General features: G+C 48.2%; 1 protein-coding gene across 2 annotated transcripts in view; it reads left to right on the plus strand.

Moving 5' to 3' along the window:
* Positions 1 to 25,748, plus strand: part of ROCK1 (Rho associated coiled-coil containing protein kinase 1) — a 1,783,501-nt gene that overhangs the window by 1,523,519 nt on the left and 234,234 nt on the right. For both annotated transcript variants that reach the window (XM_085605798.1, XM_085605799.1), the window contains exon 29: positions 17,216 to 17,304. In XM_085605798.1, coding sequence (XP_085461924.1) covers positions 17,216 to 17,304 — 89 coding nt within the window. The remainder of the gene's footprint in view (positions 1 to 17,215; positions 17,305 to 25,748) is intronic.

Here is a 25,748-nt window from a genome sequence, read left to right on the forward strand (position 1 = left end):
GCCTCTCCAGCTGCCCTGCGCAGGCTGCTTTTCGCCCCTTTCGTGGCTATGGAAGGGGTGCCCCACTACGTTCCGCCCAGAGCCACAGGCATGACACAAGTTCCCCAACCTTCGTGCGGGGACGTGGGAACTACCACTGTGGTTCAGGGGGCCAGCGGGCGGGCCAGTCCACCAACCACCCCTCTGCATCAGCCTCCAAACCTTCCTAGTCCGACATTTCAGGCCCATCAATCGCCAACAGGCGGCAGGATCCCCCATCACTTTCCCCACTGGCGCATCCTCATGTCGGACAGGTGGGTTTTGCAGACAGACCGAAGGGGCTACTCCCTCCTCTTCGAGACAACCCCTTCAGCCATGCCACCTCAGTACCATCGTATGTCAGAGGATCATCTGGGCCTTCTCCAACAGGAGGTCATGGCTCTCTTGGCCAAGAGAGCCATAGAGCGCGTTCCTGCCGCAGAAGTAGGTCATGGTTGTTATTCCCACTACTTTCTGGTACTGAAGAAGTACAAGGGCCTGCGTCCTATCTTGGATCTCAGGAACGTCAACTGCTTCCTCCGGGAGGAGAAGTTCAATATGTTGACGCTCGCTCAGGTCTTGGTTGCACTCGACCCTGGAGACTGGTTCGTAGCATTGGACTTGCAGGACTCTTACTTTAACATCCTTGTCCTGCCGGCCCACTTACGTTACCTGCGTTTCACGGTAGGCCACAAGCACTTTCAGTTTTATATGCTCCCCTTTGGCCTTACCAGGGCCCCTCGGGTGTTCAAGTAAGTGATGGCCGTGGTCGCATACTCATCTGCGCAGATCAGGGGTTCCAGTCTTCCCCTATCTCAACGACTGACTGTTGAAGGCGGGCTCGCCCCAGGCTGTCGTCTCCCACCTCCAGACTGCGGCCCACTTCCTGCATTCACTGAGGTTCTCCATCAATGTGCCGAAGTCACACCTGACCCCCTCTCAGGAGCTCGGAGTGGTTCTGGACACGACGCAGTTTCGGGTTCATCCTCCCGAACAGCGAGTCTGGGATATTCGGGCTATGATTCTGATCTTTCAGCCTCTATCCCAGGTGTTGGTCAGGATGACCCTGAGGCTGCTGGGTCTTATAGCCTCCTGCATCCTGCTGGTCGATCATGCCAGGTGGCATATGCGGGCTCTGCAGTGGGACCTGATGTTCCAGTGGGCGTTGCATCAGGGTAATTTGTCTGATTTCGTCCAGATCCCTTAGGGCACTGCACGACAATTGCAGTGGTGACTTATGAACCAGGATTGGGTCAACAGCAGATCCTTCTCTCTTCCCCTACCAGAACACACAGTGGTGACAGACGCATTCCTTCTGTGATGTGGCGGCCACATGGGAGAGGTGGAGATCAGAGGCCTCTGGTCTCTGGCGGAGTCCGGGTCCACATCAACCTTCTGGAGCTTCGGGTGATCCATCTTGCACTCAAAGCCTTCCTTCCCTCTGTCCGGGGAAGAGTAGTGCAGATGTTCACGAACAACACTACCGCCATATTGCACTGCAACAAACAGGGCAGGGTGGGGTCGTGGACCCTATGTCAGGAGACTCTGTGCCTCTTGACATGGCTGGGACATCTGGGCATTTCCCTGGTGGTTCAACACCTGGCAGGTTCGCTGAAAGCCATGGCAGATGAACTCAGCCGCAGGTGCATGATGGATCACGAATGGCGTCTTCACTTGGACGTGGTGCAAGGTCTCTTTCAACAGTGGGGAGAGCCTTGGTTAGATCCATTCGCCACCGAAGAGAACGCGCAATGTCAGCAGTTCTGCGCGTTGGAATTTCCAAGGCGACACTCGCTAGGCGACGCTTTTCATCTCGAGTGGAGTTGCGGTCTGTTGTATGCCTTTCCGCCTATACCACTTCTACCCAGAGTGCTGAAGATCAGGCGCGACCGGGCCCAAGACATTCTTGTGGCTCCGGACTGTGCTCGAAGACTATGGTATCCCGAGCTACACAGTATGACCATCTATCCCCCGATCTGACTGCCTCATCGGGAGGATCTTCAGTCGCAGCAGCAGGGTACGGTCCTCCACCCGAACCTGTCCAGTCTCCACCTCCTTGCGTGGAGATTGAGCAGCGGCAGTTGATTCCTTTTGACTTGCCTCCTGAAGTTTGTGATGTTTTTCTGGCGGCCAGGCGGCCCTCCACTAAGTTGGTATACGCCTGCAGGTGGAACAAATTTTGGGGCATGGTTCACAGAAAAGGCTGTGGATCCTCTTTCTGCCCCTTTTTCAGAAGTCCTTTTGTTTCTTCTTTCCGTGGCCCAGCAGGGCTCTGCTCTGGGCACTATCAAGGGCTACCTTTCTGCTATTTTGTCCTTTCTCAGTCTCCCTGATCAGGCAACTGTCTTCAAGTCCCCTGTTGTAAATAGATTCCTCAAAGGCATTACTCACCTTTTCCATCCTATCCCTTTTGTGATGCCACAGTGAGACTTGAATCTGGTTCTCACATATTTTAATGTGCGCTCCCTTTGAGCCTCTTCACAACTGTCCTCTACGTCTCTTCAGTCTAAAAACTGCTTTCCTGGTTGCCATCACCTCCGCTAGGAGAGTGAGTGAGCTCCAGGTTCTTTCTTGTAAACCTCCTTTTCTGTCTGTCCGTCCGGACAAGGTTGTACTCTGAACCCGTCCATCTTTTCTGCCAAAAGTTGTCACTGCTTTTCACATCGAGCAGACCATCACTTTGCCCACCTTCTTTCCGCCTCCTTCTAGAGAGGAAGAGAGGCTCCACCGTTTGGACCGAAAACGTGCGCACTCCTTTCACCTCAGTCGCACACAACAGTTCCAGGTGGATGACCAGCTCTTTGTTGGCTACGTTGGCGCCAAGAAAAGTCAGGCCGTACACAAGCGAACTATCTCTCAGTGGGTCATCTTGTGTATTAAAGCCTATTATTCTCTGGCTAAAAAGGAGCCTCCGGTGGGGCTGCGTGCCCATTCTCCCAGGGCTACGGCTGCCACTACGGTGTTGGGACGTGGTGTCCCCTTACAAGACATCTGTCTACGTGGGCCTCGCTGCACACTTTCACTAAGCATTACTGCCTGGACAGCCAAGTCCAGAGAGACTGCTTCTTTGGCTGTTCTGTTCTGTGAGACTTCCTGGTGTGATCTTGGTTCGCAGACCCACCACCAGGGTTGGTATTGCTGGGGTATCTATTCTAAGGTAAGGAATCTATCACTATGTGTTTCTTTCAGATGAACAAGTTACTTACCTTTGGTAATGATATATCTGTAAGAAACATTAGTAGTGATAGATTCCTTACCGCCCGCCCATCATCACCATTCTGCGAGCTGATTTCTAGGGTTAAGGTCATCCCTTTCAGGGCCCTAGTTTCAAGGCACCAGTGGTCAGTATCATGTATGGCTCTGCGTTCCTGGCGTGGAAAGTCGTGTACAGAACTGATGTCAGCATGCGAGGGCGGCGTCTAAGTAGCTGCCGCGACATCTCGGCGACCACGACGCCAACGACTGATGCGGAGCCAAACGACGCCACCTTTCGACACGCAGGGGACTGCTGATGAAAACTTTCCGGATCCATTCTGACGCCTGGGGGTAATTCTAAGGTAAGGAATCTATCACTACTAATGTTTCTTACAGATATATCGTTACCGAAGGTAAGTAGCTTGTTTGTTAGAGGCACAGAGATCAGTCCTACTTTGCTTTCAGTGCCCTGACTCAAGAACTTGTCCAAAGGGTAGTCCTACCTCTTGACAAAGAATTTGTCAAAAAAGGTAGTACTATCTTACTATTTAGTGCTGTTCATCAAGGGTGCAGGCAACAACAAAAGTAGGGGATGCTGAGGGACAAGGCAGCAAACATGAGGCGAGGAGTCAAGAGCTAGAAGAGGGGTGCCATATTAGAGTGGGGAACTCCATTCAGGTACAGCAAGGCAGAGCAACAACCGGAAGCTCCACCAAATAGAAACAGACCCTGAGGATCCAGCGGCAGGTCGAAATTGCATCCGCAGTATGCAGCCCACCAGTCTCTGATTAAATTGGGTAAGGCTATGATGGACTACGTTTGGGTCTTGGCTGGAACTGGAAGAGGAATGAAATGTATCATGTGCTTGCTTTTTCTTTTATTGTATGTATGACTTCCTTTCTTCTGGATAAGACCAAAAATGCAATTTTCCCAGACTTTAAATTAGAACATCTCATCTTCACTCCTTGGCGATAAAGGCCATCTGGACATTAAAAGATGGCTGGCAAATTAACCGAGATGAGTGTTGGAGGATATTAGTCCTTTTTATTTCCATGCAGCACAAAAGGACGATCGTCATCTTATGATCATGGCCAGTCCAGTGATAAAATGGAGGTTATATTGGGAGTTGGGCCCTACAGCGCAATAAGGGTCAGAGCAAGCTCAGATCTCCCCTGATACGCTCCCCGCTCTTGTTTCAAAATGCGGGTAATCTGAGTCATACGCCGGGTCCCACATGAGAGGATTCTGTGATTGGACCTAGTTAGGCAAAGGCAATCAAGACCCGCTTCGCTGTTGGTCGCAGATTAGCGTGTGGGTTAAGGTGAAGTTAGGCAGCCATCAATCAGATCGGAAACGTTATGGCAGCCAAACCCCAACAAAATCAGACACTTTCCGGGGGGAGGCACACACCAATATCACTGTTCGGTCCGGTGGGGTGCGGTCCAAGGCACCCGTCACGGGCGCGTCTCCATGGAAGCGAGTGTAACATGATGACAGTGGAGGGCTTATCGAATGCCGCAGGGGGGGGGCAGTCTTACTCCTTCCTATCCGTTCAAGCCGTTGTTGGTCCAGGCGGTTGTCCATCCGCATCAGCGGTCTTCTCCAGCGCTGTAGAGGATTTCGGAGCAGGATGCCGCTGTCCTCACTACGTGTGCCACCAAGAGTCAACCATCAGCCGATCCGATATAAAGATCAAGGTGAGCGGCTGAAATGGGTGTGTAGATCCGCAGAATAATCCAGACTGTATGGCAGGGGTAAACAGGGGATAAGACCCGATAGGTAGTCCCCACCCCGGGAGCCAAAACTCAGAGCTCCTATACCGTGGCCATCTTGGTTACTAAGCGGTGGTTAATATTTCCTGGTCCTCCTTCTGTTCCCAGTAGACGTATCTGGGTTCCTGGTGTCAGGGGGCTACCTACATACTTGAAATTAGGGGTGTTAAGGGGAGTGTAAGGTAGTAACTAATGGACTACCTACTCCTTGGGTGTCTACACCCCTTATATTACCACACCCCTTATATTACCACTTCCTGTGGAGAGTGGGCATAAACCTGACCCAGAGTTCCTAGTTCCTCTAAAGACAAGATGCTGGAACCCTTCTTTTGTTTTTCACTTCAGTTAGCCCACCTTAGGGGTGTGACTAGCCTCAGTCTAATTGCCTTTGTTTTTGAGTTTGTTCATTTGTTTATTTATTGTGTGAAGTTTTTTGATTTTGAACATAAATATACTATGTATGATTAACTGTTTTTAATTTGCTACAATTGTTTTATATGCTTTTAATAAATTGATACATAGCATTTCCAATATTTTTTTCTTGTGTACCGGCACTGCTTTTACAATTGGTACTGTATCCCCCATGATTGAATGTGTGTGTTTTAGGTGAGTGGATGAGTAAGAGTTCTCTCAGTATTTGCCAACCAAAGGATATACTGTTATTTTTCTAGATTGAACCCTAGTCCTTTGGTGCACTAAGTGTCCCTCTCATTTTTTCAAGAGCTTCTTATACAATGGTGATGTGGAGGGCTGCTGAAGTTTTTGACCTTCAGTTACCCATAGTGGCAGTCAAGACTAATATCCTTACAGATGCTGCAACCGGGAGTCTCCACATCAGAACCCTTACTCCCATTCAGTGACAGCCTCACTGACGTTCTGTTGGGTACCTGATCCAAACCCAGCACAGGTGCTCTTGTCAATAGGACTATTGCCCGCCGGCATCGCCCCGTACCTCGAGACACAAACCTCCTCAAGCAACACCCTACCCCTGAGAGCTTGATGGTCCAAGCCTCCACCTCCCATGGTGATTTCCCTACTGCAGCCCCAGATAGCGAATCCAAGAGGCTGGACGCATTTGGGTAGGAGATATTTCTTCTGCCAGCCTGGCATTGCGGTCCGTGAACACCGTATGCCTTTTGGGCCGTTATTCTCACACCTTGTGGGATACAGTTGCGCAGGTACTGCCTTGGGCTGTACTTTCCCAAGCTGTCACAGACCGGAGAGACGCACTATTTGATGTGGACTTGACGCAACCAAATCACTTGGCAGAGAGGTTTCCACGACAGTGGACCTTAGACACCACACCTTGCCAAGGACGACAGGCTTTTCAGGAGATGTCCAGGTTTCCCTTATGGACAAGTCCTACGATGGCTCCAGTCTCTGCGGAGACGAGGCAAATTTGGCGCTCGAGTGCTATAAGGATTCCCGTGCTACGGCCAGGTCCTTAGGCTTCTCTGCTGCTCCATGTCCACCTCAATCTGCCTTTCACTCCTTTTGTGGCTACAGAAGGGGCTTACAGCCCCGCCAGTTCCTGCCCAGCCACTGTGCTTCGGAGGCTCCCCAGCCTCTGCGTGGCCGATGGTGCGATACGCATAGACCTTGTGGGTCAAGTGGTCAGCGGTCTGGTCAGTACCCCTCCACTGCTATGGCCTCCAAACCCTCCTAGCCTGACCCTTTACCGGCACCCAGTTGGTGCAGGATTAACCATCACCTGCCCCACTGGAAGTCCAGAGCATCGGACAGGTGGGTTTTGCAGATTATCCGAAGGGACTACTTCTCTCCTTTGAGAGTAGCCCTCCTGCCATGCCACCTTCTCACAACCGGCTGACTGAGGATCATCTGCCCCTTCTCCATGAGGAGGTCTCTTCTCTCTTGGTCAAGGGGGCCATAGAGAGGGTTCCGGTGCCAGAAGTAGGCTGTGGTGGTTATTCCTGCTACTTTCTCAGGTTCCTCCTCAAAAAGGAGAAATTCAAAATACTTGCGTTAGCTCAGGTCTTGAATGCCCTGGACCCAGGAGACTGAATGGTAGCGTGGGACTTGCAGGACGCTTGCTTTCAAATTCCTGTCCTGTGTGCCCACTGGTACAATCTGTGGTTTATAGTAGGCTACGAGTACTCTCAGTTCACCGTCCTCCCTTTTGGCCTTACCAGCATCTCTCGAGTGTTCACCAAGGTGATGGCGGTGGTTGAAGCTCATCTGTGAAGGTCAGGTGTGCCCATCTCTTCCTACCTCAACGACTGGCTAGTGAAGGAGTGCTCACCCCAGGCTTTTGTATCCCACCTCCAGACAATGGCGAACCTTCTGCACTCGCTGGGGTTCACTATCAATGTGCCGAAGTCTAACCCAACTCCCTCTTCATTACATCAGAGCTGTTCTAGACACAGTGCAGTCTCGATCTTATCCTGCCAAGCGTCAAGTCCAGGAAATTCAGGCTAGGATACCTATATTTCACCCTTTGTCCTGGGTTTCAGTGATAATGACTCGGGCTGCTGGGCCTCATGTCATCCTGCTAGTGACACATGATAGATGGCATATGCGGGCTCTGCAGTGGAACCTGAAGTTCCAGTGGGTGCAGCATCAGGGGAATCTCTCCGAACTGGTCCAGATCTCGGAGGGAACCTCAAATGATCTGCAGTGGTGGCTAACAAACAGTGTTTGGGTCAGACTAGATCTGACAATAGTGACAGTTTTGTCACTCCTGGGATAGGTCAGCCATCTGGGAGAGGTGGAGATTAGAAGACTCTGGTGTTCGACGGAATCTGGACTCCACATCAACCTGCTGGAGCGCCGGGCAGCCCAACCGGCACTAAAAACCTTTCTACCCTCCATCAGATAACTGCTAGTACAAGTGTTCACAGCCAACACCACCGTTATGCAGTACTACAAGAAACATGGCGGGGTGGTGTTGTGGACCCTTTGTCAAGAGGCACTGTCTCTCTGAACTTGGCTGGAATAGCAGGGCATATCCCTGGTGGTTCATCTGACAGTAGTGACATACATGTCACTCCTGGGATAGGTCAGCCATCTGGGAGAGGTGGAGATTAGAAGACTCTGGTGTTCGACGGAATCTGGACTCCACATCAACCTGCTGGAGTGCCGTGCAGTCCAACCGACGCTAAAAACCTTTTTGCCCTCCATCAGATAACTGCTAGTTCAAGTGTTCACAGCCAACACCACCGTTCTGTAGTACTGCAAGAAACATGGCGGGGTGGTGTTGTGGACCCTTTGTCAAGAGGCACTGTCTCTCTGAACTTGGCTGGAATAGCAGGGCATATCCCTGGTGGTTCATCTGACAGCAGTGACATACATGTCACTCCTGGGATAGGTCAGCCATCTGGGAGAGGTGGAGATTAGAAGACTCTGGTGTTCAACGGAATCTGGACTCCACATCAACCTGCTGGAGCGCTGTGCAGTCCACCCGACACTAAAAACCTTTTTGCCCTCCATCAGATAACTGCTAGTTCAAGTGTTCACAGCCAACACCACCGTTCTGTAGTACTGCAAGAAACATGGCGGGGTGGGGTTGTCGACCCTTTGTCAAGAGGCACTGTGTCTCTGAACTTGGCTGGAATAGCAGGGCATATCCCTGGTGGTTCAACACCTGGCGAGTTCTTTGAATGCCAGAGTGGGCAAACTCACACGAAGATACCTAGCAGATCACGAAGGGCGTCTGCACCCGGAGGTGGTGCAAGATCTCTTTCAGAGGTGGCGAGCCTTAGTTAGACCTCCGCTGAGAATGCGCAATGTCAGCAGTTTTACGCACTGGTGTTTCCAAGGGGGCACTTGATCAGACGCTTTTCTTCTCGATTGGAGCTCAGGCCTCCTGTACACCTTTCCGCCAATACCACTCCTGTTCAGAGTGCTCAAGAAGATCAGGAGTGAGCGGAACCAAGTCATTCTTGTGTCTCTGGACTGGGCAAGTAGAGTCTGGTATCCCAAGCTTCTCCAATTGAACATCGATCCTCCATCAGGCTGTGCCTTTGGGAGAATCTTCTATCGCAGCAGCAGGCGAGGGTCCTCCATTCGAACCTGTCAACTCAACTCATTCTTCCGTGGAGATTGAACGGCGTCAGTTGAAAGCATTCGATCCTTCTCCCAAAGTCTGTGATGTGATTTTGGCAGCCAGGCGTCCCTCTTCCAAGACTGTGTACGCCTCCTGAAATTTGAAAAATGTTGTACAGAACGGTCTATTGCTTCCCTCTGTCGGGTCCTTCTCTTTACTCCGGTATTGGAACTTTCATAGATTGCCATAGCTTGTATCATTCCCTGTCGTCGGAATGGGAGTCTCGGTAAATAAAAATAACATAGCAGTAGGTACAAAAAAAAGAAGAAAAGGCCTAGGTCTCATCACATTTTGTAGCATATCCACCTCTTTTTGTAAAAGAGACCAAAATAATGCAACAACCAATCAGAATAGCCTCACCCCACAGACCCATCCTGAGAGAACCTCAGATTTTCTACTGCACGTTGTGCTTAGGGAGTCTCCTTTGAGCTCTGCTCATTTCAACTCTATACTTCTGTTTTTTCAGCAGTTTTTTCTTCAGAATTGTTTGATATTTCTGTTGGAATGTCTGACGTGTAGAACAAAGCTCTTTTTAAGGCTCGTTCCACCTGTGGCAAGAAAAGGTTGTATGTGGAGGACAGGCATAAAGACTGCATCTACTGCCTGTATCCGGACCACAAGGCACAGGACTGCAAGATCTGCCACACCTTTTCCACAAAGACTCTCCGGGACCGTGAGGGTCGCCTTCTCACCTGGCTCCACAAGCTGAAGTCAAGGAAGGAAACACTGTCAAACGACAGCGAAGATTAATCATCTGCCACTTCGTCCAGAAGGTCAGTGAAGAGGGGTAGGGCTTTCCCTTCACCATCTACAGACCGTCATGCAAAGGCCTCAAAAAAGACCCTCCCGTGAGTCTGAGAGCCGGAGTCCTAGCGAATCTCCTCACCATGGTGCAAAGGAGAGGGAAGGACTACCTTCAGCTGGAGCAGTGGCAAAGACTGATAAACCTTTTAAAAAGCCTTCTCCTCTGTCATCTGAGTAGTCTGACAAGAATAGTCAATCGTCGACAACGCTGCGAAAGACTCCGTTGACAAAGGTTTTAAAGGTACAAGTTAAAACAGTGCCGCCGGTGACGGTGCCTTCAAGTCTCCATCCGTTGACGCTGGTGTCGACGGGCTCGTCGACGACTATGACAATTTCTTCAACGTCGACGAAGGTGTCGACGACGATGGCTGCAACGACGATGACGTCGACGAGAGCTTTAACGAGGACGACGGTGACGACGACTGATTTATTTTTCTTCTCCACCGTCGACGATACCGCCGCCGACGTCTTCGTCGACGGAGAAAATCACCATTTCTTTGACCAGAATCACGCCGGACATGACTTCTACAAGAAGAGTTACCCCTCTGCCTCCCGCGCTGTTGCTGGAGGAGGAAGACGATTCTGAGGATGAGGATGATTCTTTTGGCTGTGCCAATAGCACCTAACCGCTTCTAGGCAAGTGCCAGGACACTGATTCTGAAGGTGAATACCTTCATGGGCACTCGTATCATCACTTTTTTCAACGTCAGGAAGACACTAGACAGGAGATGGTTTCTGTACCTTCTTCCCTCTTGACGGATCTTCAAGACATGTTGCAGGACTATTGGAGGAGATTCTCCCAGCCACCTCCTCCTTCACTTCCTTTGACGCAGACTGTTACTGCTCCGCCAGCTCGTTCTGTGTCTTCGCCAAGACCATTGTCCCAGATGGTTTCACAGCCTCAATTAACCAGTCCAGTCATACCTCCGGTGGTTCCAGAGTTGCAGATTGATTCCTTGGACGAGGATCAGGGTGATATCACCAGGCCGGACCAGGGTACTGAGTGGGATGAGTATGTTATACCGGACCCAGCTTCTCCAACACCGGATACAGCTGATTCTCCCCCGGCAGACATTGGGGGGTTTCATAAATTGATGGAAAGAGCTTCAAGCAGATTTAAACTTCCCATGCCTTCAGTTCAAACTGAATGTTTTCTTTATGATTTTAAAGAACCTTGTAGGAAGATGGTACGTTCCATTCCTATTGTCAGCCATGTCTGGGATGAAGGTCTTAAGGCAATGAAGAATCTGGCTACTGTCATTCCAGTCTTGCCGCATCTGGAGAAAAAATACAAGGCCCCTGAAGACAGTCCAGCATCCTTAACAGGTCAACCAAAGCCGGATTCAGTGATATCTCAGGCGGCTCAGAAAAAATCACGTAATCCTTCTGCACCTCTTACTACTCCTCCGGATAAGGAAGGCAGACGCCTAGATAATGCTGGGAAAAGATTTTCTTCGATGGCAAGTCTTTTGATTAGAGCGGCGAATGCATTAGCAATACTTGGCAGATATGATCGTCAGATGTGGTGTGACCTCTCACCATATCTAAACCAGCTGCCTCAGGAAAACAAAGTGGAAGCAAAGAAAATCTTGCAGGAGGGAGAGGTTACATCAGCTGAGATTGACTGCGCAATGGACATTGCCACGGCAGCTTTCCGTTCGCTTGCAGGCGCAGCTGTTCTTCGTCGCCAAGGCTGGCTGAGGGCGACATGGTTCCGGCCGGAGGTCCAGAAACAAATCCTGGACCTTCCGTTTGATGGGGAGGCATTATTCGGTAAACATATTGATGATGCCCTCCAAAACATCAAAAAGGATACGGAGACAGCAAGATCCTTAGGAACCCTACAATATCGGAAGGTTCCTTTCCGTGGAGCCAAAGGAAGGGGTACTATGACCTACAGGGGTTCATACCAGCAGCAACGGTATCCTTCTTATTATTCAGCGCCTCAGTCTTATCGTCCATCTTACTATCAAAGACAAGGCCAGACCTCTTCTTTCTCTAGGTCTAACTCTAGAGGAAAACAAAATCGCCAGGGGGTGACACCTCTAAGCGACAATAGCGGCGTACTGGCTCTTCCTACTGTACCCCCCTCCACGACAACATCTGTGGGGGGCAGGGTATCTCAATACCTCCAAAACTGGCGACGGATTACATCAGACCGTTGGGTACTCAACATCATTCAATGTGGCCATACGCTGGAATTTGTACATCTTCCACCTTCCAACCACCCTGCCGCCATGCCTTCGAAACATCTGCGTCTTCTGTGGCTCGAAGTTCCTCCGATGCTCCTCAAAAGGGCTGTAGAGCCGGTCCCTTTTTCTCAGAAGGGAGAGGGTTTCTACTCAAGATTTTTTCTGATCAAGAAGACGCCCGAGAAGTGGCACCCCATTTTAGATCTCCGGGAGCTAAACACCTATCTCATAAAACAATCCTTTCGGATGGTGTCTCTCCAGGACATTTTACGTCTACTCAACCCTGGGGATTTTATGGCCACTCTCGATCTCGAGGATGCCTATTTTCACATACCCATTCATCCAGTCAACAGGAGGTTTCTACGGTTTACAGTAGGCAAGAGCCACTTTCAGTTCAAGGTTCTACCTTTTGGACTTCGGTCTGCTCCGAGGATCTTTACCAAGGTGCTAGCGATGGTGGCAGCCTTCCTCAGGAAGCAGCATTTTCAAATCTTTCCCTACCTGGACGATTGGTTGCTGAAGGCTCCGTCCAGACAGACAGCGAAATAAACAGTCGATGCATGTATGCGTCTGTTCAGCAATCTGGGCCTGATTCTCAACAGGAAGAAGTCATCTCTCTGTCCGTCCAAGGAAGCACGATTCCTAGGAGCCATTCCGGAGACGTCTCTCAACAAGGCTTCTCCATCCCTCGAAAGGCAAGAGAAACTGATGTCCATGGCTCAGCTGTTGAGAAGGAGAAAGTATCTTTCAGTTTGCCATTACAAATCCCTGCTAGGAACAATTTCCTCTTGCATTCCTTTAATACCTCACTGCAGGTTACGGATGTGTTCACTTCAGGAACAACTCGACCTACTATGGCGACAAGTGGACGGATCCTTCGACGACAAGGTGCTAATCACTCCGGCTATGGCTAAAGCGGGGCTGGCTCATTCATCCATAAAGGTTTATTTGTAGGCAGTTTCTCGCTATAGACACACTGCATCTGGTCCTTCTCTTTGGTCAGCCAGGATTGTCAAGCAGTTCCTCAGAGAGTCTCTCCTCCAGTGAGGCCTCCGCCTCCTATGTGGCATTTGAATTTGGTTCTCACCCAGCTGATGAAGCATCCCTTTGAGCCGATTCATCGAGCAGATTTGAAATTCCTTTCTTGGAAGGTAGCGCTTCTCCTAGCTCTCACTTCTGCAAGAAGAATGGGTGAATTACAGGCTCTGACAATCCAGCAACCCGTTCTACAATTCCAGAAAAATAGTGATCCTAAGGACTAACCCAAGGTTTATACCTAAGGTCCCTTCGGACTTTCATTTAAATGAGCCGGTGATCCTTAAGGCTTTCATTCCTCAGCCCTCTACGCCGGCAGAAAGAGCACTCCACTCTCCGGATGTGCAGAGATGTTTGAAGTTCTATCTGGACCGTACTAAAAAATTCCGAAAATCTTCTCAACTGTCTGTTTCATTTAGCGCTCCCCGCAAGGGCTTGCTCCTGTCCAAGCAGGTGATTGCTCAGTGGGTGGCCAGTGCCATAGTGTTTTTGTCATTCAGCAGCGGGCAAACCCCTGGAGGGTAGAGTCCAAGCACATTCTACAAGGTCCATGGCTTCCTCTACGGCCCTCTTTGCTGGGGTCCAGATCAAAGATATCTGCAGGGCTGCAACTTGGAGCAGCTCGCACACCTTCACAAGACATCACTGCCTGGAGGCCTCGACACAGGAAGACACGGCTGTAGGCCAGGCAGTCCCGAGGAACCTCTTCCATTGAGTGGTGAACTTTCCTTTGTTCCCTTCTTCCTTTCTTTCTTGTTACTGGCACATTTTGGTTTTGGAATTATATGTATATTTACTTTTATTCTTAAATGTTTTTGCACTGTTTTTTAATGCGAGGAGATAGCAAAATGTGCTTCTGACTGCTAGCTACTCAGATAGAAGCTATGGTAATCTATGAAAGTTCCAATACTGGAGTAAGAAAACAAGTTACTTACCTGTAACTTTGGTTCTCCAGTATTGGTAACTTTCATAGATTCCCATGCGCCCACCCTCCTCCCCTGGGAACGCTCAGCCTTCAGCATGTTTTGTTATACTGTTACACAACTGCTACGAAAATCTGAGGCTCCGAGGTTCACCCAGGAAGGTTCTTTTGGGTGAGGCTATTCTGATTGGTTGTTACATTATTTTGGTCTCTTTTACAAAAAGAGGTGGATATGCTACAAAATGTGATGTGGCCTAAGCCTTTTCTTCTTTTTTTGTACCTACTGCTATGTTATTTTTATTTACCGAGACTGCCATTCCGACGACGGGGAATGATACAAGCTATGGGAATCTATGAAAGTTACCAATACTGGAGAACCAAAGTTACAGGTAAGTAACTTGTTTTCTTATTTTTACCCTTGCCCAGCAGGGCTCTACTCTGGGCACTCTCAAAGGGTACCTTTCGTCCTTGTCCGCCTTTTAGAGGCTGCCAGATCAACCTTTTTTATTTAAATTCCCTATTGTAAACAGGTATCATGAGGGACTTGTGCATATGTTCCCACCTGCCCCATTCATCATGCCTCAGTGGGACCTTAATTTGGTTCTCACCCTCCTGATATGCGTTCCGTTCGAACCTCTGCACAAGTACCCCTCTCCGGCTGCTTTCCATCAAAACAGAGTTTTTTGTGGCATTATCTTCTACCAGGAGGGTGAGTGAATTGCAGGCTCTGTCACTCAAGCCTCTCTACCTGACCTTCGTCCCTGTTAAGTTGGTGCTTCATACTAGGGCCTCTTTCTTACCGAAAGTTGTAACACCATTCCACATGTGGCAGTCAGTCACCTTGCCCACATTCTATGCTCCTCCACACCCCTCTAAAGAGCTGGAGTAACTCCACCGTCTGGACCCAAAAAGAGCATTATCTTTCTCCTTGACCGCACTAAAGAGTTCCAGGTGGATGATCAACTCTTCGTGGGATACGTTGGATCAAAGAAAGATCGTGTGGTGTAGAAGAGGACTATCTCGCGATGGGTTATCCTGTGCATCAAAATTTGCTATGCTCTGGCCAAGAAACAGCTCCCTGAATGCTCCAGTGCTCATTCCACCAGAGCTAAGGCTGCAACCACAGCATTGCAATGTGTGTTCCAGTCCTTGACATTTGTCCGGCAGCAACGTTGGCATCACTGCACACATTCACTAAGCACAACTGCCTGTACAGTCATATTCGTAGGGACAGCCATTTTGGCCACTCTGTCCTGCAGGACTTCCTTGTCTAAACTTGTTTGCTCTCCCTCCTTCGGGGATGGTATTGATTAGGTAAGGAATCTGCTGCTAGATGTCTCTATCGGATGTCTCTATCAGATGGACAAGTTACTTACCTTCGGTAACGCCTTATCTGGTTGAGACATAATCTAGCCGCACATTCCTTACTGACCCCCTCATTCTTCCCACACTGCGGACAGGTTTTTAGGGTCAGGGCTGATCCCTTGCAGGGTCCTAGATGCAGGTCATCTGTTTGAACCTGTGCAATTCAGCTCTTTAAAAGTTTTTTTTTTACCTGAAAAGTAACATTTCTACTGGCTATAGCTGCTGCCAGTCTAATAAGTAAACTTAAAGATGTTCATCTTCAATTGCATTGGGCAAAGTGGTTATTCGAGTAAAGCCTTCCTTCATATACAGATAGCTAATGAATTTCACTTTTCTCAGGTGATTTTGTTAACTAATTTCTTTCCCCTCTTCGTCCATCTAAAAAGGAAGTAAGATTGCACAAACCAAGCACTGAAAGGGCCCCTGGGCGTCAGGCTGACAGAATTCTGTCTCTTAGGATCAGTGACAACATCTTTGTTGTGTTTCATTGCAGTACGTTAGGAACCACTGTCCAAAAGCAAACCATTTTAGAATGGCTTTCATTGAAGTTGAAATACTGTTCTTAAATGGCAGGGGCGTTACCTCCAGAAATGTTCCATGTTCATTTTTCAAGAACATTGGTTGGTGCATTTGCCTTCTTATGAGAGGTCTCGAGTGAATCAGAGTGCAGTGCAGCTATCTGGTCCTGGGTCGGGGGAAAAAAGTTGGGGATTCTATGACTTAACCTCTTCAGTGCCCATGACGAGATAGTCTCGTCATGGAGCACGGTTGCGCTGTGCCCATGACGAGACTATCTCGTCATGAACCCCACCCACTAGTGCAACGCCCGGCACAGGAGGGGGAAAGGGCGTGGCACTGAAGGGGTTAAAGTACAGCAAGGAAAGGAGCAATATCATTCTTGAAATCTGAAACTGATTATAGTGATCCACATTTAGGCCAAACCTAGTTTGCTGCTCTTCACCTTATTGCTTGTGCCTCAAGCCATTAGAGTTGATAAAAAAGTACAGTTTTGACACAAGGTGATCCAATATATTTTGATTTGCAGAAATGAAAGCAGCTCACGTCTGAAACTGACATAGGTTCCAGCTGTTCTTAAGTTTTTACCTTTCACTTTATTTTGAAATACGTATAGTGCTTCTCTTAAAGTGTATTTGCATTGGCGATATTGCTAAATCTAACTTTTCAGAAGCATGTTCTATTCAAGTGAGTATACATTATGCCTCCACTTTCTGAAATAATTTGTTCTTGGATATTCCCCCTTTGGTTGGTGTAGAATTTGGTCAAACGTTTCTTTGACTTGCTTACGTGGCGATTATCTAGTGATCAGTTAATCTACACTTGCCTTATTTTACTGTGTTTGGAAAACTGTTTCTGTAAGTTTGCATGATACAATTGTAAATATAACACTGTGTAAGGTTTTATTCTATTAGTAGTCCCTTTCTCATTGCCAACGTTTACAGGTTCGCTCTGTGAACTTTGTGTAACCAGAATTAACATCTGAGATCTGAAGGACAGTGCAGTGTTTGCATGCCACAAGTCAGAATAGCCATACACTGGGGTGCTTGTGGTTGCACACACCTACATTAAATGGGGTCGAAGATGCAGTTTGCATTCCTGTCCAATGTGTAACATTTTCTTGAAAATAAAATAATGATCTATCAATGCTTAAGCCTTTATCATTCATTCTGTAGAAGAAATATAATCAGTACTATGCTAATAAAACAAGCAATAATAGTTAAGCATTTGCTGAGCAGGTATATTTTATTCTTGTTGGAGATCTGGGATTAGGTGTTTATATGGATGTCTATACCTTGTTTGTTTCTAACCTGTTTTATCTTTTCTCTTCCAGTATGTTGTGGTTAGCAGTAAAAAGATTTTATTCTATAACGATGAGCAGGAGAAGGAACAGTCAAATCCGTCTATGGTACTTGACATAGAGTAAGTATTACTATTTCTGAATCACACTGCCTGTGCTGAGATTTGAAGTTTTGCTATTTATCAGAGATAGCTTCCTAACTGGATGTTTCATCTTTCCTAATTTCCTAGAGCAGTGATTTGTAGAATGCTCTAAGTTAATTTCAAGGTTTGTTACCTGTTTTGTCCTTTGTTTTTGATATTCACAAGTGAGCTTAACATTTCTTTTTCTCGGCTATAAGGAGTAAGGCAGCTTTAATCTAGAGTAGGTTTGTGAATGCCAGGTCACAGACATGAGTATGTAGATTTTGACCTTCTAGTCACCATGAGGGCACACAGGACAATGACAGTGATTTATCAATTTGTGAACGCTTACTGTAATCAACACTGTTTCCCGCAGATTCCTGATCGTCGGTCATGCTACATAACTACTGAAACATCTGAATTTCAGAAAAGAGCTAAATATCCCTCATCAAGGAGCATTTTTCAGTCATTAACAGCTATCTCATGGTCATTACTAGGCCCTCAAGCTTTAAGCCAAGCACTTAGTCTTCCTCTTCCACATAATAAATAATCCTGATGTTACCTAATTCTGCTCAGAAGACATAGAAATGTCACCACTTGCACACTAGCTAGATCTACGCACTATAAAAACTATCTGCACAAACTTTTTCTGGCAAGATCCATGCATTATTTGCATGGATCTAGCCATCCATGCATATAATGCAGAGTGCAGAGAGCAAAGAAGCTAGACAGTACCAAAGAAACATAAGCATGATGCCGGTCTGGCCTAATGACTGCTTCTGATGGATACTTCTAACCGCAGATTCCTTACCTTTAGAATATTCCCTTGGTGTCAGACTGGATCCAGAAACCTAAAAGCAGTACTCCTGTGTGCCGGTGGTGGCATTGTGTGGCTCGACCCCCAATGTCGTTCCACTCTGAAAGCACCACTCATGCGCACTGATGTCAGCTGCTTTCTCTTTGTGCCTTATTTTCAAGTGTGCAAGGGAAAATGTCCCCCACAAGCCCCCCCCCCCCCCCCACCCCCGAATACAGCAGGTATCAAACAGTATAGGGACTGTTGCAAACAGTTGTCTGAAGAGATCCTCAAAGTGTGTCTTTGATATCTGGGATTGGAGCACAACTCCAGGCCTTGTGATGACTGCTGCACCCAGCTAAATCCTAAGTCCATATGAAATTGTGTATCAAAGCTTTACGTCTCCAAACACAAGAAGGCTCCACGCCGTGACCAGTTGAAGTGGAAAGGAAGTAACTATTACCACTGCAGATCTTCATTTCAGTTTAAGTCTTTGAGTAAGTCCAAGAAAAAGTATAAGACGTCAAAGTGGTTATCGGCCCTTTCCTGCCACTCTGACTCCAGAGAGGGCATGAGGGTGTCAGCGTGCCTCCCAGCCTCACTCCTGAGCTCCTTTGGACCTGGTTCAGAGTTCAGTCCTACTACGACCTGAGAGTCCTGGTCCGTCAGCGAAATCATAGCAAGTAGAGGCCTTCGAGAGCCCATGCTTCACATTTTTGGCACTTTACTGGTTCCCTCTGGTTCGTCTTTGGGCCAGAAGGATCCACAGGACCCTCCAGTTGGACTTCTGCTGGCATGTTTACCCTCGATTCACCATCTGTGCCCCTCGAGCCCTCATCGAGTTAAGCACTGGCTCTAGGTTCCTCTGCACTGGCTTCCTTCGCATGAATTTGAGAGGAGGACTTGCAGTTTTTTGTGCTGTCTGACTCAGAGCAGAAAGTACCATAACCAAGGCCAACTTCAACCGGAGCGCAGTCAACTGGTAATACTTCAGATTCTATACCTTATCCTTACCATACGGTAAGGCACAAACTTAGCGTGATGATTTTGACACTGACTCGGATAGCAACAACTTTGATGAAGGAGGTGAATTTATTCCCAATATGAATAGGACAACTGGTATGAATAACTGCAATATATCCGTGCCCTAGATATTTCTCCAGATACAAGCATTGTTTCACCTCCTGGCCATGCCTCTGAGGAAGGGGCCTCATTCGCTGTGTTTCTGCACAGGGCGGCAGAAGTATTGGAACTACAGCTCCAAAGTATGGAAGTGAGAGCTAATGTTTTGACAGAGGGACTGCAGCTGGTGCAAGAACCTCCAGAACCTTTATTACCATTTAATGAATCGATACCCACTTGGACAAAATCATGGTCAGGGCCACCAATCAATAGGCAGGTTGCTCGCCGGAAGGAGACCCTCACTTTCTTACACAGTATTCTATGCCAGAGAAATTGGTGGTGCACACCTCACCAGTAAAGTAAATCCCAACAACTCCCCAACGAACCTGCCTGATTGTCAGTCAGAAAGAATAAAGACGTTTGGCAAGCGGATTTGCTCCTTTATGATGCTTGTTCTGAGGTCAGTAAACACTAGGTGTTTTCTTGGCCTCTATTTCCATGCCTTTTAGGACACGGTGGCACACATTTTAAAGGCAGTTCCGGATTTCCATCAATGGGTACCAGTGTGGTGCTTCTGTACCACGCCTGGATGAGATCTGCGGGCTTCTCGAGGGATGCACAAGCATCCATAATAGACATGCCATTACATGGCTCTCATCTTGGAGAAAAGATGAATTGTTCCCTATAACATTTCAAATAGAGCAGAGCCACAGCAAATTCTTTGGGTTTATCTGCTCTAGTCAGACAGTAGCCCCAGCAATTTTGCTTCCTTTGTGGCTTGTGGACGAGGTTTTTAGTTCCGCTAATGCAAGACATTTCGATAACTTTTGTGGCAGGCAAGGTTGCAGCTCACAAAGACTGCTTCCAGGGCACCAGGAGGAAAGGAAAGCTGAGTCCCCCAACCCAATCAGCATCTGCAGCTTTAATGTGTCCTTTCCAGCACACAACCACCATGTCTGAGGCAGGATCCAATATTTTGGCCAATGGTGGCAGGCTGTTAGAGACAAGTTGATCCTCCAAACTGTACATTGAGGCTACATCTTTCCATTTCTCTCTACTCTTTTGCATCTTCCACCACAATGAGAGTAGCTGAAGGAGGACACACTGTCCGTCTTGCAGGAATTCTGTGTGTATCAGAGATCCCAGTCACAATCCATATTGGTCTGCTTCTGTTCTGTTGACAATGAGGAGTTCAGTGTACTTTTCAGGTCAATTAAATCAGGGTCTAAGTTGGAATCCGCATCACTCTGTGTACTCCAGTTGGGTGCTCTGTTTTATTTCCTCTTCTTGTTGCTCTCATCAATTTGTCTATTTCTACCACAGACATGGAAATACTACGTCATACCTCTTTAAAAAGAAAACACCTGTTTTTGATGCTTTGAAGTTGGTGAACCATCACCCAATCTCTCTACTGCTGCTGCAGGCCAACATTCTGGAAAATCCTGTCAAGAAATAACACTGAGTGCCTTGAACTCAATAATATCCTAAACGCTTCTCAATCAGGCTTCTGCCCCTGTCATAGTACGGAGCTGGTTCTCCTTGAGGTTACGGAAGAACTCTGGGAGACCTAGGAGAGGGTCATTCTTCTTTACTTTAGTGCCACTTTAGATACCGTAGCCCACCTGCTACTGATTAGGAGATTTGGGGATTGTGGTATCGTCGACAAAGCCCTTCAATGGTTGGCCTCTTTTTTTTGGAAAGGAATTCCTTTCAGGTTGCCTCCAAATCCTATGCTTCCACTATAAGACATATCGCTTTTCGTGTTCCTCGGGTCTCTTCGTTCAGTCCTAAGTTATTTCATATTTTTGCCCGCCCTTTTGCAGACATTGCCAGAGCGTTTGGTCTGTCCATACTTGCGTATGCTGAGAGTAACCAGATTACCTTGTTATGCCCAGAATCAGTTTTGTTGGCTGCAGCTTATAGTTTGGTAATTGTTGCACACTGGATGGGGTGCCAATTTTCTTAATCTTGATGGCATTACGACTGAGATTCTAATAGATGGGACCCAATCTAATCTCTGGTGGCTAGAGTCACTTGGTCTCTGCCATTACCCAAACATATAGTGTAGAAAAACTTTGAATATGGCTGAATGACAAACTTGTTTGATCAGCAGGTTAACAAGGTGGCACCTCCTGCTTGCCAACTGAAGGTGTGTGAGGAAAATCCTTTGGTCTCCCCCAATTTCTGCCCAAAAAACCATAGTTCAAGTACTCATAATTTTGCTCCTGGAATATGCAAGTGGGCCCTGTCTCGGACTGACCAAGGCGTCACTTGAAAGGCTTGCAACTATTCAGAATTCTGCTGCTGACCTTTCTGATGGATACATCTGCCAGTGGATTCCTCACCTTGTGAATATCCCCTGCGCCAGCATTCCACTGATTTTTTTTCCTAGCTCTCCACGCCGACGTGGACATCCTAATTCCACGGCTCCGCTCGTGACTCCGTATGACGTCACCGGAGCCATAAGAGAGCCACGTCGGCGTGATGACGTCAGTTCCCTTTTTTCTGCGCCATCAACGCGTAACGGTTTTCTAGCACTCTCCTTGATTGTAGAGTTACTTTGTAGTTACCTTGTGGGTTACTGTTTCTAAAGTACTCATGTCTTCGTCGAGGAAGTCAGGATTTAAGCCGTGTAGGGAATGTTGGGGGTCATATGTCCATCACTGACCCCCATGAAGATTGCTTATGGTGTCTGTCGTGGGATCACAGCGTGGAAGAATGTTCCTGTTGCAAGAAAATGAACCCTAAGGCTCTAAAGGAACGGGAAGTGAAGCTGTTCATGGCAAAGGCGAAGAAGGAAGGTAGAGGTCGAGAACGAGACAAGTCGAAGCCGGAGTCGTCGATGTGAGAAGTTGGCCTGATATATGATGTCACTAATTCTAGTGTACACCTTGTATCAGTCCAAACAACCCTTATGGTGATTGGTTGTAAAGTCAACCTTATAGACCAGCTATCCTAGTGGTAGCATGGACAAGAGCAGTCTTAGGCTAAACTCTGTATGGCATGTGAAGCCAGCTGTTCTACCATTTGTAATCCCTTGAATACCAAATGAAAGGACACCACAACAGATATATATAAAAATAGAATGTATTTATTCTAGTCAAACCCTCAGCACTCTTTATGAGATTCGAGGTAAGTACAACACAGTCTTATTTAAGCATACATTAAGTCATACAGGTAAGTAATACAGTTAGGACCTAGGGGCCACGCAAACCATATACTAAGTAAGTGGTATAAGAAGCACTGTCACGAACGCAGGATAGGCCTAGGGAATCGCTGGGGCTACACTATACTACCAAAGGTTAGGAAGTGGGAGGCCCACGGGATTCAGGTGCAGAGTGGAAACACTCACGCGTAATGCGTAAAAGTCGATAGAAATAGTAGTTATTAGAAATTAACAGTTTTAGGACACTTCTGGAATAGCTAGGAGTTCGAGACTTGGAAACTAGACCCTAGGATAGTCACTACCCTTGTGAGCACCGGAGTACTCAAGTTACCTAGCCCACGGGCTCCGGGTGCATAGGTGTGAACTTGCGTCGGGTTTCGTCGTTGACTCCTATGGATGCCTGAAGGAAAGTTGCTGACAGGCAGTCAGTGAAGAGTGTCCGTGGATCCCAAGGATGGAATCAAGAAGGAAGGATACCTGCAAGCAGAAGAGACAGAGTCTAGGTCACCAGCCAGGAGCCGGGAAGGAACCAGGCGATGTCGTGCAGATGCAGGTGAAGAGGTGAAGCTTGTCGCAGCAGCCACGGGTACCAGGAGACGTCGAGGACGACCAGGACCAGGAGGCGAGCTGTCCCACAAAGGCTCTTGATGTCGGCGGCGTCGATGTCGAGTTAGGACCCAACAAGCCTTGGCAAGCGGAACACACGCAGAATGGAGGACTTGCTTCTGGTGCAGACCAGGAACGTCTGGGGTGCTTCTCTTTCACAGAGGAGCGGGTGCCAGTCTGGAGGAGCCGGACCAGCAAGATGAAATCAAAGGTTTGTCGTCGCAGAGGTCACTAGCCAACGGGCCAGCAACCGGACAACACGTCGAGCAACTCAGGTGCAGAAGGACCCCACGCAGAACACGTGAAGTGTGGGGAGCTGATCTTCTTTGCAGATGGTGCTCGGGATGGGGGCTTCTCAATTCCCCAAGCACAGCCTGGAGGAAGCCTCAGAAGTCGCGCTAGTCAGTTACTAGCCACTTTTCCCAAGTCGCCGGTCCCACGTCCCTCGTCGCCTCCACGGGTCTCAGCTTCGCTGCAGATGTGGATCTGGGTCAGAGGTGTCTGGAAGTCTCGGCGCTGGTCAGTCACTGCAGTTGTCCCTCGTAGGATCAGTCGCAAAGCAAGCAGCGGTCGCTGGATGGTGCCTGGTTGTCCAGGGTGGTCACTCCTTGGCCACAAGGGAGATTCTTCAGTCTTCTTCCTGAGGTCGAATGTCGAAGGTCCAGAGTTTCTGTTCAAGTTGCAGATTCAGGATAATCTAATTTAGCAGGGCTCAGCTACCTACTGATATACTGGGCTAGTGGGCTGGGCTACCTGCCAGGTCCCTCCTATGGGTGGGACCAGGAAGGGGAGTGGTTACACCCCCTTTTCTTTGTCCAGTTTCGCGCCAGAGCTGGAGCTGGAGTGCCCCAGCGCCTGTTTGAACTGGACTATGCATGGGACACCTTGTGTGCCCCAGGCAGTGTCTAGTTTCTTTCATCCCTCCCTGCCCCAATACACTAAGGCCTGTCTGGGGTGGTGCTCGCACCTCCCAAGGCAGGAAACCTATTGTCCAAGCCTCCCTTGCCGGGATCACTCCCAGCAGCAGGAGGTCAGACTTGTGTCGTGACAGCAGCATCCATTTTGTGATGCTGGGGCTCTGGTTAACTTTAACCGGGTAAGTAGGTTTCAACATGTCTTCTCCCTCTAGAAGGGAGGAATAATATCCTCATTGCCAGAAATGGTATGGGGGATTATTCCAAAGTGTTAGACACCTTACCACGACATGTTTTGATAAAGCCAAACCATAGTTACCATAACCGTTTAAGATTATAAGGTACTTTAAGAGTATATGGTAGGCTATATCATAGAACAGCTATAAGGACATGGTTCCGAAAGCTGCAGACAGGCTCAGCTCATGCTAGAGCACCATCTCACATGTTACCAAGCACTCTGCCTCCAGGATTGTTAAGGCCTGCCATAGGAGTGGCTGATAGGTACACATGTGTCTATATATAAGGTAGGTATAGGAATACTACACCTAAGCAAGGAGTGATTACACGACCTTGCCCCAGCTGAGTGATCAGCCAGTTGTGTCATAATGGAAGGCCAGGCCAGGGGTGGCACAATACATGCTGCAGCCCCTGGTAGGCCTAGGGTACACCTATGCCCTGGGTACCTAAGGTACACTATACAGGGGCCAATAAAGTGATCCTAACCAATTGGGTTATGCACCTAAAGTACATAGTATGCATTTAGAGAGAGAACAGCTGGGCTGTGGGTCTGATTGGCAGGCCCACAGCCACATCTAAGTCGAAAACCAGTGAAGCAAAAGCAAAAATTGGGGGGGAACATAGAAAGCAGACCCTACTCTCCTACACAACCCCCCCCCCCCCAAACTTAGGGACATTAAACTAACCTTGACCAGTTGAGTCTTCATGTTCTAAGTGGAAATATCTGGAGAGTCCATCTGCATTGGCATGGTCAGTCCCAGGTCTATGTTCCACTGTGAAGTCCATCCCCTGTAAGGAAATGGACCACCTAAGAAGTTTGGGATTTTCACCCTTCATCTGATTTAGCCACAAGAGGGGCTTATCGTCTGTCTGAATCTTGAAGTGAGTGCCAAACAAGTATGGCCTCAGCTTCTTCAGGGCCCAAACCACAGCAAAGGCCTCCCTCTCAATAGCTGACCAACGTTTCTCTCTAGGGGTCAGCCTTCTACTAATAAAAGCAATGGGCTGGTCTTGACCATCTACATTCAGTTGTGAAAGAACAGCTCCCACACCCAACTCAGAAGCATCTGTCTGGACTATGAACTCTTTGGAGTAGTCTGGACTTTTCAGAATAGGTGCACTGCACATAGCCTGCTTCAGGTCATCAAATGCTTTTTGACAGCTCACTGTCCACTGAACTTTCTTTGGCATCTTCTTAGAGGTCAAGTCATTAAGTAGTGTCACAATGGACCCATAGTTCTTAACAAACTTTCTGTAGTACCCAGCCACGCCCAAGAAAGCTCTGACCTGAGTCTGGGTAGTTGGAGGAGTCCAGTCCTTTATGGTCTGGATCTTGCTCTCCAGTGGTTGAACCTGACCCCCACCAACTAGGTGGCCCAGGTATACAACCTTGCTCTGCCCTATCTGGCACTTAGTGGCCTTGATAGTGAGGCCTGGCATTTGCAGGGCCTCTAAAACATTCCTCAGGTGGACCAGGTGATCCTCCCAGGTGGAGCTAAAGACAGCAATATCATCAAGATAAGCTGCACAGTAGTCATCCAGACATGTAAGGACTTGATTCACCAACCTTTGGAAAGTGGCAGGTGCATTCTTCAAACCAAAG

This window comes from Triturus cristatus, chromosome 5_1, assembly GCF_964204655.1.
Source record: "Triturus cristatus chromosome 5_1, aTriCri1.1, whole genome shotgun sequence".
NCBI classification, from domain to species: domain Eukaryota; kingdom Metazoa; phylum Chordata; class Amphibia; order Caudata; family Salamandridae; genus Triturus; species Triturus cristatus.